General features: G+C 27.0%; 1 protein-coding gene across 2 annotated transcripts; it reads left to right on the top strand.

The window, feature by feature from the left end:
* The first annotated feature begins 656 nt into the window (after window positions 1–656).
* LOC111031154 (multidrug resistance-associated protein 4-like) lies at window positions 657–10,595 on the top strand. Of its 2 annotated transcripts, none has more exons than XM_022310984.1 (26): window positions 657–777; window positions 1,287–1,370; window positions 3,541–3,651; window positions 3,716–3,850; window positions 4,370–4,577; window positions 4,787–5,006; window positions 5,082–5,238; window positions 5,328–5,466; window positions 5,555–5,665; window positions 5,746–6,018; window positions 6,081–6,245; window positions 6,328–6,449; window positions 6,509–6,606; window positions 6,680–6,765; window positions 6,867–7,279; window positions 7,362–7,648; window positions 7,710–7,789; window positions 7,866–8,016; window positions 8,103–8,209; window positions 8,282–8,405; window positions 8,480–8,650; window positions 8,739–8,866; window positions 8,938–9,183; window positions 9,861–10,033; window positions 10,110–10,350; window positions 10,457–10,595. In XM_022310984.1, exons 2-26 carry the CDS (start codon window positions 1,294–1,296, stop codon window positions 10,517–10,519), a joined length of 4,086 nt encoding a protein of 1,361 aa, XP_022166676.1. In that variant the 5' UTR covers window positions 657–777; window positions 1,287–1,293; the 3' UTR covers window positions 10,520–10,595. The 2 variants fall into 2 exon arrangements, with proteins under 2 accessions (XP_022166676.1, XP_022166677.1); XM_022310985.1 differs by having other exon boundaries at window positions 670–777; window positions 1,270–1,370.
* The last annotated feature ends 735 nt before the right edge of the window (window positions 10,596–11,330 follow it).

An 11,330-nucleotide genomic window follows, 5' to 3' on the forward strand; every position in this document is an offset into this window, starting at 1 on the left:
GTAGGTGAAGTAGGCAAATTATATTAAATATAAATACTGCTACTGATTGGATCTTTTATATTAATTATATTTTTCAAAGTTTATATTTATTTGTAGATAGGAAAGTATTTAAATGTGTATGGGCAAATAATTGATACTAAACCGAACTATTCAGAACCAAAATGTATACACTTCTACAATCCCCTCCGTCGTGCTCTCTGCAAGAAGGCCATACATATTATCTTTAACATGGTTATTAACTTAACTCCTAGATTACTCATACCAGTAATATAGCTTAACAGCACATTACTTTTTTGTATTAGATTAAAACGGTGAACGTATTATGTTTTGAATTTCAAGAAACTTGTGTAAATGTATATTACTATAAGTAATTTTAATAAATTTAAATACTTTCTTATATTACCTAAAATGTCTAAAAATATGGTTGCTTAAATTAATTTAAATATATTACATGTGCAAATATCAACAACCATAATATAATCTATATATTATAATATTAAAGTTCACATTTTTAATTCATCAAAAATATAAATATGGTTCTTACCATTATTCGTGAAAAATTGAAATTATAATAAAATAGTATGGTGTTGAACTTAAAATTTATTAAAATTAGGTTATAATTTATACTCAATAATTATAGTACAGGTAATATTATTAGTATATAATATATATCAGTATATAATTTCAACTCATTTGTCTAATTTATAAAATAAGTATCTGTATGCAATGCAAATAAAAAACGATTTGGAAATACAGGAATTGTAAAAATAAATAGTCGTAAGTACCTACCTATTATTATGTTGTCCAATATATTATTTACAAACAAATATTTAGTAGGGCTAAAATATTTCTATGCTTGAATATAACAATTTACAACCTTTTGAGAAAAGTAAATACTAAAATTCATAATATTATGTGCCAAGCTATTATATTTTGTTTGATTCATAAAATTAAGTTTTTATATAGTAACAGTGTACTTACATTATGTATACTAAATTGGTGTTATATTAAAATATTAATGTATATTAGTGTATGATATACATATATGTAAGTATATAAAATTAAACTTATTATTTATGTAATATTAATTATATTAATTTATATTAAATTATTAAATAATATTATTTTTAGTTCTACTCTTTTTACTTTATTAAGATTGATCTAATAGTTACCTAACTATTTTAATTTGCTTTTTATGTACTTAAGTAAATATCAAAATATGAATTACATGAAAGATTTTGTTCGATTTTGTTAAATTAACTGTCGTAGTTACCGAATTCGTTTAGATTAAACATGGATGCTAATAACAAAGAAGAAAGACCCCCAAATCCAAGATCCAAAGCTAATATCTTCGAAATTATCACTTTCAGGTAAATATGAAAATTGTACACTGAATTTTGTCTATGTTACACAATAATATTATTTTTCTGTATTTTATTATTATTTTTCATGTCATTAATCTATGGAGCATTAGAGCATAATATCTTGTCAATTAATTAATTTTATTTACGTATAATGACTCATTACATATTAATACAATATTACAAAATAAAAAATGTCTTCGATTTAAATTAACTGTAATAGTATTCAAACCTCAATAAATAAATGTACAGGTGATGAAACAGTATTATTTTGTTTAAAGTTTATTACATTTCTTAAAATTTCCACTCAGTCTGATATTGTAGTTGTTAGTTCCTCATAATTAGCATTTTTGATATTATTCCCAAATAATAAGTGATGCGCTTGTTAATGGCTGTTACGATATTGATAATAGGTATCTATCTTATCTTGAATTGAGTGGGTATATCCTATTCGACCTAATCTCATTAATTTTATTCGTGATTTTTTATTTCTAGCTATACAATTTATTTGAATCAATAAATTATACAAAGTAACATTTTTCGTTTTCAGTTTAAATTTAAAGTGTTTATAACTAGAGAACTAAGTATCTTACCCACTAAATAAAACAAAAATAATACATTTATTCTTAGCCAAGTTGCCCGGAATTTTTTGTCACTAACGTGACTAAGCTATATATTATTAAAATATTAAATATTGCACTCATTTTTTTCTTATCGTATTTTAATATGATTACATTAAATGCATTAATGTAGAACACACTTCACAGAGTCTACTACCAAATTTAAAGTGTTTAATGTATTGTTAATTGTTATTTTAATATTCTAAGCGGAGAAAATAATTTAATGGTGAGGTTATAAAACAATGAGGTTTTTGTTTGTTTGAAAGCACTTTTAAATTGTTATAGTTAAGTCTTAGAAAAAAAATATTTTGACCTTCAACTTTATGGATTGTTCTGGTAGTAAATTAGATCATCTAGATCAACGTTTCTTAAACTGTGTTCCGTAGAACCCCAGGGTTCCACGGAGGTCACTTCAGTGTTCCCCAAAACTTGTGTGTTTTTCAACATTTTTAATTCTTTGTTTTAACACACTATTTAACTTGTTTTGGAAATAACTCTTACATAAAACGACGCATCAAAAATATCGGAACAAAGTAGTAGAGCTGTAATAACTTATTGTTGAAAGCTAAATAAAAAAAAATTGTTGGGGTTCCACGATAAAAGTGCACATAATAAAGGGATCCACAGATAAAAAGGTTTAAAAAACTCTGATTATTAGATGGTAGTATATGCGGTCGAAACTCTCAGGCATTTTAAAATGATCGTTGGAACAAAAAAAATATTAAGGAAAATGGAAGTTTTTACTCAACATTTTTTTTGTTTTAATTCAAAAAAAAAAAATACGTTTTCACCAAAATTTAAACACGCACAGTAATACTTTAATATCAAACATGTCCACCTTCACCCTCCCAAAAAACCCACTGCGCAGACTAAAACGCAAATGGTGTAGAGACCTATTAAATTAGTAAAAGAGGTGTTACCATTGGGTTTCTTCCTCAACACGTCATTCATGTTATTTTATTCTGTTTTTCTTTATCTAATTTGCTTATTGTAATTATTGTGTACAGATTGTGAATTTTCTTTCTTAATTAAAAAAAAAAAAAAAATATGAATCAAGAACTTTAAAATGTTCTTCAATTATTCGTAATATCATATTATTGTTAATCAGCTTTTAAAACAAGATGTTGTGGTATAACATATTTTAAGCTAAGGCTTGAAATATTAATACAAAAGTTCTTCTTAATTTGGGCTAACGGAACCAAAAATATTCTGAAATATTCTGAACATTTGCAAAACATTTTTGCAGACATTTTAATTCAAAATTTTGACGAAATCGGATATTGAAACGTTGTTATTCTGTACGTCAGAAAAGTACCAACTAGTTTAAATTTACCACCAGTAACTAGAACCTACTTTAAAGATCAAAACATTTTAATACTATATTAAAAGTGTACATGAATATAAAAAAAATATTCAAATCGATAAATTCATATCTCTGCTCAAAATTTAAAAATATAATTATTTTATCAAAATTACGATGGCAGTATAATATTTAATTTTAAGCATTCTAAGCACCATTTTATTACCAAAGTATTATTTATTGTGTTTTTGCTTTCTAGTTGGATCTTAAAGCTTGTTAAAAAAGGATTGAAAAAAGAACTGGATGTAATTGATTTGTATACAATTCTGGACGAAGATTCGTCTGCCTTGCTGGGATCCAAATTAAAGAAGTTAATAATTTATTACTTCTAAAAAAACATAAATATTCTAATGATTGTTTTTGTTGTTCTAAAGATTATGGAGTAACGAGCTGAAAAATGCAACAAAGAAAAATAAAAAGCCCTGTTTTTTAAAAGCGCTGTTCCAAATGTTTGGGTTTAAATTAATTATTTGTGGCATTTATTTAGCAATAACTGACATGGTATTTAGGTAAGTAGATTGTAGGTGTATATAATATTACTAGTTATGATATAATAATATAATAAAATAGCTAGAAATGGTGAGGATATATCCATTTTCTTTTCTCAAAATAATTTGGTCAGTGTATAAACACTTTATCAAAAATCCCTCCCCAATCTAACCCTAGTATAATTCACAGGCATTTCTAAAAACTTCAAAGACACTTAGTCTTGATGGAATTTTAAGTTATTTCTTAGCTTATTGCACCGACTCTTTATCCTCGCCAATATACCTATTATTGTCTAAATCTCTGGAAGAAGGTGTGTTCTCATAAGTTTATAAGACATGTTTTTTTATACCAGTTTTCAAAAAAGGCGATGAAATAGATATTAAAAATTATAGACCTACTTCAGAGGTCAAGAGAGAGATTGTTTCAGATTAAAAAACTGCTCGAAAAAATTATTAGTAATTAATTATAAAATTGGGCTGTATTCAATGAAAATTCATCACTACAAAATACTATTTCGTTATTACAATTTTATTTTTCAGTGTTATCCAAACAATTTTCGTGGGAAAAATAATCTCACACTTCGAATCAAAAAGTACAAGACACCAATTTGATAAAGTCGTCTATTATGCTGTTGGTTTAATAATAACTTGTTCATTAAAAACGTTCAGTTCAAACAGCTACAATATGATGAGTTCACATCTTGCAATGAAAATGCGAGTAGCAACATGTGATCTTATTTATAATAAGGTATATAAATAAAACGATTGTTTCAAGAATAACGTATCAATAATAACATTAAATACTTAAGACACTTGTAAATAATTATTTATAATGACATATCATTGTTATTATTTTATTACCAATTTTCAAATATAATTATTTTAAACACAATATGTATATAAATAGAATAAATACGCATGGTATATATAGTGTTTATTATTTTATTCTGTTTATAGGCATTGCGGCTAAAAACAAATTCACTCGAAACGACCACAGGCCGAATAGTAAACTTGTTATCAAATGACGTGATTCGATTTGATTTAACAATAGTATACATAGGTTATGTATTCCTTGGTCCTTTAGAAACAATAATGGTAACGTACTTCTTATGGAAAGAAGTAGGGGTGGCGTCAATTCTTGGGGTAGCCACATTTATTATTTTTATACCATTGCAAGGTAGGTATACAGAGAAAAAACTAATTAATAATTATACCACTATTTTATGATATTTTTATATATATAATCTTCAAGCATGGTTGGGTTCAAGTATATCAAAGTCTCGACTTAAAACAGCTAATAGAACAGATGCAAGAGTTAGTTTGATGAATGAAATAATTTCTGGCATACAAGTAATTAAAATGTATACCTGGGAACATTTTTTTACCAAACTAACTGAATTTGCCAGGAAGTAAGAATTTAATAAATCATACATTCATATTTATTATATTTAACCACCAAAAATATTTTAATTAAAAATGAATTATGCAATTCCCGTAGAAAAGAAATCAATCAAATTACTAAAACGGCATATATCAAAGCTACATTATTGTCATTTTCTGTGTTCAACACAAGACTCGCTTTATTCTTAAGTGTTCTTTTGTATGTAAAACTTGGAAACTATATAACGGCATCAAAAGTAAGACAATATTCGTATTTAATATAATATTTAAAATGCTTTCGCAGTTACACAGTAAAATAAAGAAATATTTTTAAATATTATTTAGGTTTTTATAATAACATCGTACTATAATATTTTGAGAGTGTCTATGGCGGTTACTTTTCCAGTTGGAATTGGTTTGATTGCTGAATTACTAGTTTCTATTAAAAGAATTGAGGTACGCATAAATACTTAAAATAAAATGTATATTATTTTTACTCAAACGATAATATAATATTGTAGTACGGTATTACTTAGGATTTTCTTTTACGTGAAGAAAAAGATAAATCATCGATAAGCCTAACGAAAACCACAAATGAGCACGACAGTTCAAAAATTAACGACAGCTGCAATAAAGTGTCAAATAATATTAGCAATCAAGATGAACAATTAAACAATTTTTGTGTTGTTATTTCGAACGTTACCGCCAAATGGACAGACTCTCAAACTGATAATACTTTAGAAAATATAAATTTAACCGTAAGACCCGGTCGTTTGGTTGCAATAATTGGTCCAGTAGGAGCAGGAAAAGTATAGTTAATACACACCTATAAAAATATTTTAAATGGTCTACAATTTTCATAATTTCACAGAGTTCGTTGATACAAGCAATCTTACGAGAATTATCACTATCAAAAGGAAGTATTTCAGTGCATGGTGTAGTGTCATACGCATCCCAACAACCCTGGTTATTTGCAGGTTCCGTTCAACGAAATATTCTATTTGGCTTGCCAATGGATAGACAACGTTACAATAAAGTAATGTAGTCGTACCTAATATCAACTTAAAACATGCCCCGGTATGTTCGTTACTAAAATTTATTATTTCACTGGTAAATAGATTATCCAAGTGTGTGCGTTACAAACAGACTTGGATCAATTTCCATATGGCGATAGAACAATTGTCGGAGAAAGAGGAATTTCTCTAAGTGGTGGACAAAGAGCAAGAATAAATTTGGCCAGGTATAAATGAAATACAATTTATTAATTACATTTTGATGTTATGAAATATTTTACATTAGAGCTATATACAAAGAAGCAGATATTTATTTGCTGGATGATCCTCTGTCGGCTGTGGACAATCATGTGGGCAAACACTTATTTGCGAAATGTATTAAAGGTAACGCCAGTGTGTAATACAGAATTAATTGTATACAATACTATAATATATTATACCTATATTAACATTACAGACTTCCTCAAAGAAAAAACTTGTATACTAATTACTCATCAATTACAATACTTAACGAATGTAGACCAAATAGTATTACTGGAAAATGTAACTATTTAAAATTAAAATTAATATTATATCATAGGTTACAATATACGTAGGTATGTATTAAATGAATTATGTTTTGTTTTTTTTTTTTTGCATAACAGGGGAAAAAAATAGCCGAAGATTCATACAAAAACCTTCAACAATCCGGATTAAATTTTACCAAAATGTTAGGGTCTCCAATAGAACCTGCAGTAACGCCTGATAATGAATCTAATACAAAAAGTAATAGACCAAGTTTTCGAAGCCAAAATTCCGTTTATACTCGACAATTGTCTGTCTTGAGTGTTACATCAACTGTCGAAGAAAGTAATTACGATAACGTTCAGGTGGAAGTTGTAGAAGTGGTTGAACCTATTGAAATTGCTGAAACTCGCTCTTCTGGAAATTCTGGATTCAGTAATTACTCATCATACTTCTCTGCTGGTGGGCACAAGTGTAAAATCTTCTTATTTCTATTTATATGTATCTTAACTCAAATACTGTCTTCAAGTGGTGATATTTGGATAACTTATTGGTAGGTATCTATAATGTTTAAGATCAGATTGATTTTAAAAATAATCCGAACATTTTTGTTCGAACAATTTTCATGTTAATAGGGTGAATTTAGAAGAACACATTTTTCGTTCAATTGGCAATTTAGAACCTCAGAATAATAGTACATCGACAAGATATAAATCATCCAATACATTAATTCCATGGATAGTAGATCGTCAAACATGTATTATTGTGTTTACTGTAGTTACGATATCTGTTATAATATCTACATTAGTTAGATCAGCTTTTTTTGTATCAGTATGCACAACGTCTTCTACTAATCTACATAATAATATGTTTAAGTCAATCGTAAGAGCAACAATGTACTTTTTTAATAAAAATCCATCAGGTAATAGATACAATAAGACATAACACATACCTACAATAATAAAGATGAATTAATATTTTAGGAAGAATACTTAATCGTTTTTCAAAAGATATTGGATCCATTGATGAAATGTTACCCTTCGTATTGATGGATGTTATACAGGTAGTATAAGTATAATATTATATTATGTCTACCTAAGTATAAAAATTGTCAATTGTTTTCGTTTAAAATTGTTAAGATTGGATTGCTTGTGATTGGAATATTAATTATTGTTGGAATTACAAATCCCTATCTTATTTTACCAACATTAATCATAGTGGCCATATTTTTCAAAATTAGAAAAATTTATATGACAATATCACAAAGTATTAAACGTTTAGAAGGAGTCAGTAAGCAAAAATAATAATTAAAACTTACTTTTATGAAACAAATATTTCATAAAACCAACTATATCATTTAATTTTATAAATATTAGCACGAAGTCCTGTATTAACTCATTTAAATGCATCGCTTCAAGGAATAACAACTATAAGAGCGTTTGAAGCTGAACAAATTCTTTCCGCAGAGTTTTCCATTCATCAAGTGAGAACCATCAACAGTTTTATTTTTCCATACTTACAATTTTCACCAATAATTATTATGATGAAATTCTAGGATTTACATTCCTCGGCTTGGTATTTGTTTATTTGTTCCAGTAGGGCATTTGGATTTTGGTTAGATTTAACCTGCCTCGTATATATAAGTATCGTGACATTTTGTTTTTTAATTATTGGCAAAGGTAAACACCAAGTACACCATTAACGGTATTTAAGTAAAAATATTTATATTAGATTTTAAATAATCTTATCTTAGACACATATAGTGGAAATGTCGGTCTTGCTATAACTCAGTCAATAGGACTAATTGGTTTGTTTCAATGGGGAATGAGGCGATCGGTAGAGTTGGAAAACCAAATGGCGTCTGTTGAAAGAGTACTCGAGTACACAGTTTTACCCCAAGAACCAGCACTTGAATCACCTCTAAGTATTAGCGATTAAATTAATTTAAATAAAAATGATATGCATATATAAGATAAAAACAAACAATGTTAATTTGTACAAATCGTTTTCAGATAAAAAACCACCAAAGAACTGGCCTGATAAGGGTCGAATAACATTCAATAACTTTTATCTACGATATGACGTAGATACTCCTTATGTCTTAAGTAATCTCAACATTCACATTGAACCCATGGAAAAAGTGATATTAAATAAAAGATTATATTTTTCAAAAATGTTATAATAAATATTAATTATGTTTTGTAAATATAGATTGGAATTGTTGGCAGAACTGGTGCAGGAAAATCATCGTTAATTGGGGCATTATTTAGATTAGCTCTCAATGAGGGTAGTATAACTATCGACAACCTTGAAATACATGAGTTGGGGCTACACGAATTACGATCTAAGCTTACATTTATACCTCAAGAACCAGTTTTATTTTCAGGAACCATACGCAACAATTTAGATTTATATGATGAATATTCTGATCACGAAATTTGGAGTGTATTAAATGAAGTAAATTTATATCCACTTGGAATTAATAGATTTAATGAAAACAACTACAGTTTCAAATGTTTCAATTTATTATTAAAATATAACTATCAAAACTTTTACTAGTATTACACTACTGTTCTGAACGGAGAGATTATGGTATAAGACTAAAATAAATTATTTCAATCTTATTTATTTCTGAATTTTATGAAACAAAAGTTTGTTTCATGTAAAATAGTGATGACTGATGACACTTATTAAAACCGATCTACTCTTTTCATAAAATAAAGAACCTTTTTTACGCTTTGTTACTCTGGCGATTTATTATCAATCCAAATGTTGATATAAAAAATAAAATGTTCATTTGTAGGTACTCGTATCAGGAATTCATAAACTAAACATTAGTATAAATTTATGCATAAAATATGGTATATGAAAATTATAAATATTTTTAAGAATAAGTAACAACATGTTTATTAATGACGTATCATTTATTATGATTTTTATATTAAATTAAAAATTAATATATTTTATACTAAATAACTATTTATTTGTTTTGATTATTAATTATTAAATAGTTTTTTTTTATTTAATTTTGAACTTCTTAAGATTCAATTTTAATCCAATTTGTTAATTATTTAATGTAGAAGCAGAGAACATTACGCATTAATTGTTTTTTAATATTGTAAATAAAATTCCAGGTGGAACTTAAAGATGTTGTGGAGGATTTACCAGATGGTCTAAACTCGAAAATGTCAGACGGTGGATCTAACTTTAGTGTCGGTCAAAGGCAATTAGTATGTTTGGCTAGAGCAATTTTGCAAAACAATAGAATACTGGTATTAGACGAAGTCACTGCAAATGTTGATCACCGGTATTGAATAATTGATATTATTAAAAAAATTGTATTCATTTAATCTTTTTCCGATATTATTGGTATTGTTTTATAGGACAGATGCATTAATTCAAAATACAATAAGAAATAAATTTCGAAAGTGCACAGTTTTAACAATTGCTCATCGTTTGAATACTGTAATGGACTCTGACAAGATTCTTGTAATGAACGGTGGAACTGTAGTAGAATTCGATCATCCATTTAGATTATTGAAAAACACTTACGGATTTTTTTATAAAATGGTGAAACAAGCTGATCACTCCACTGCGCGTTTGGTACATACTACGGCTGCGGAGGTATGCCTACGCCTTCATCATATTTTTAGTTCATGGTTTATTTTATATTGTCCACTTCTCATTGTATTATTTTAATGACTAATAATTAAAATTTTATGTTTTTAAGAATTACAAGAATATTGATATACGAAGAAAAAAATTATCCTCAGTGAAATTTGGTGAAAATTGAATAGTTATAATTAGGGCACCAAGGAACCGTTTTATATTTAAATACATATTAAATTCACAGGGACTTGATAAATTAATTTTGCAAAGGGTAAATTTATTTCACGTGATTTTAAATTCAATGAGCTATACTTGATTTTACTAAGTCTTTAAGTTTTGGGTACACATTCGAGGTGAATACCTGTCTTACATATTTTACAATAATTCCACTTTTTTCACATACTCACAGATTCTTTTTACAAATATTTAAAATAATATGCACTATTATGATTATTTTTTGTTTTTAAATTAAACTTTGGCAGCGTTGAACATTAACTTTATACATTATATTTTACTTATTAGTTATTTATGATAACAACATTATACCTACATTATACATTATAAATTATATTTTATGCAAATGTATAATAATATGCTTATTTGACGGGCTGAAATATTTATTAGTATTTCATAGTACCTACCTATGTCTTTTATCTGTGTTATATAATATTACAGAACGATATTATATGTTCTCATTGGGCTCACCCTCTTGCGTTATTATATAATAAAAAAAAGTTGTTTACAGATTATGATTGCGTATTTTACTGTATTTAATATTTATAGGCATCCACTAAAACATATCAAGTATCTACCTACTTAATTTTTCTAGATTAACGTATTAATGTATTTTTATGCTATTACATTTATTTGAGTTCAGTCATACAATTTTACTGTATGGAGTACATAATTCATTAAGCACACTCATCAATTAAGTGCAGAAGTTTATTATTTGCTAACTTTCATCCGGCCGTAAACTATGATTATTTATTACTGAT

Source organism: Myzus persicae, unplaced genomic scaffold, assembly GCF_001856785.1.
Source record: "Myzus persicae strain clone G006 unplaced genomic scaffold, MPER_G0061.0, whole genome shotgun sequence".
NCBI classification, from domain to species: domain Eukaryota; kingdom Metazoa; phylum Arthropoda; class Insecta; order Hemiptera; family Aphididae; genus Myzus; species Myzus persicae.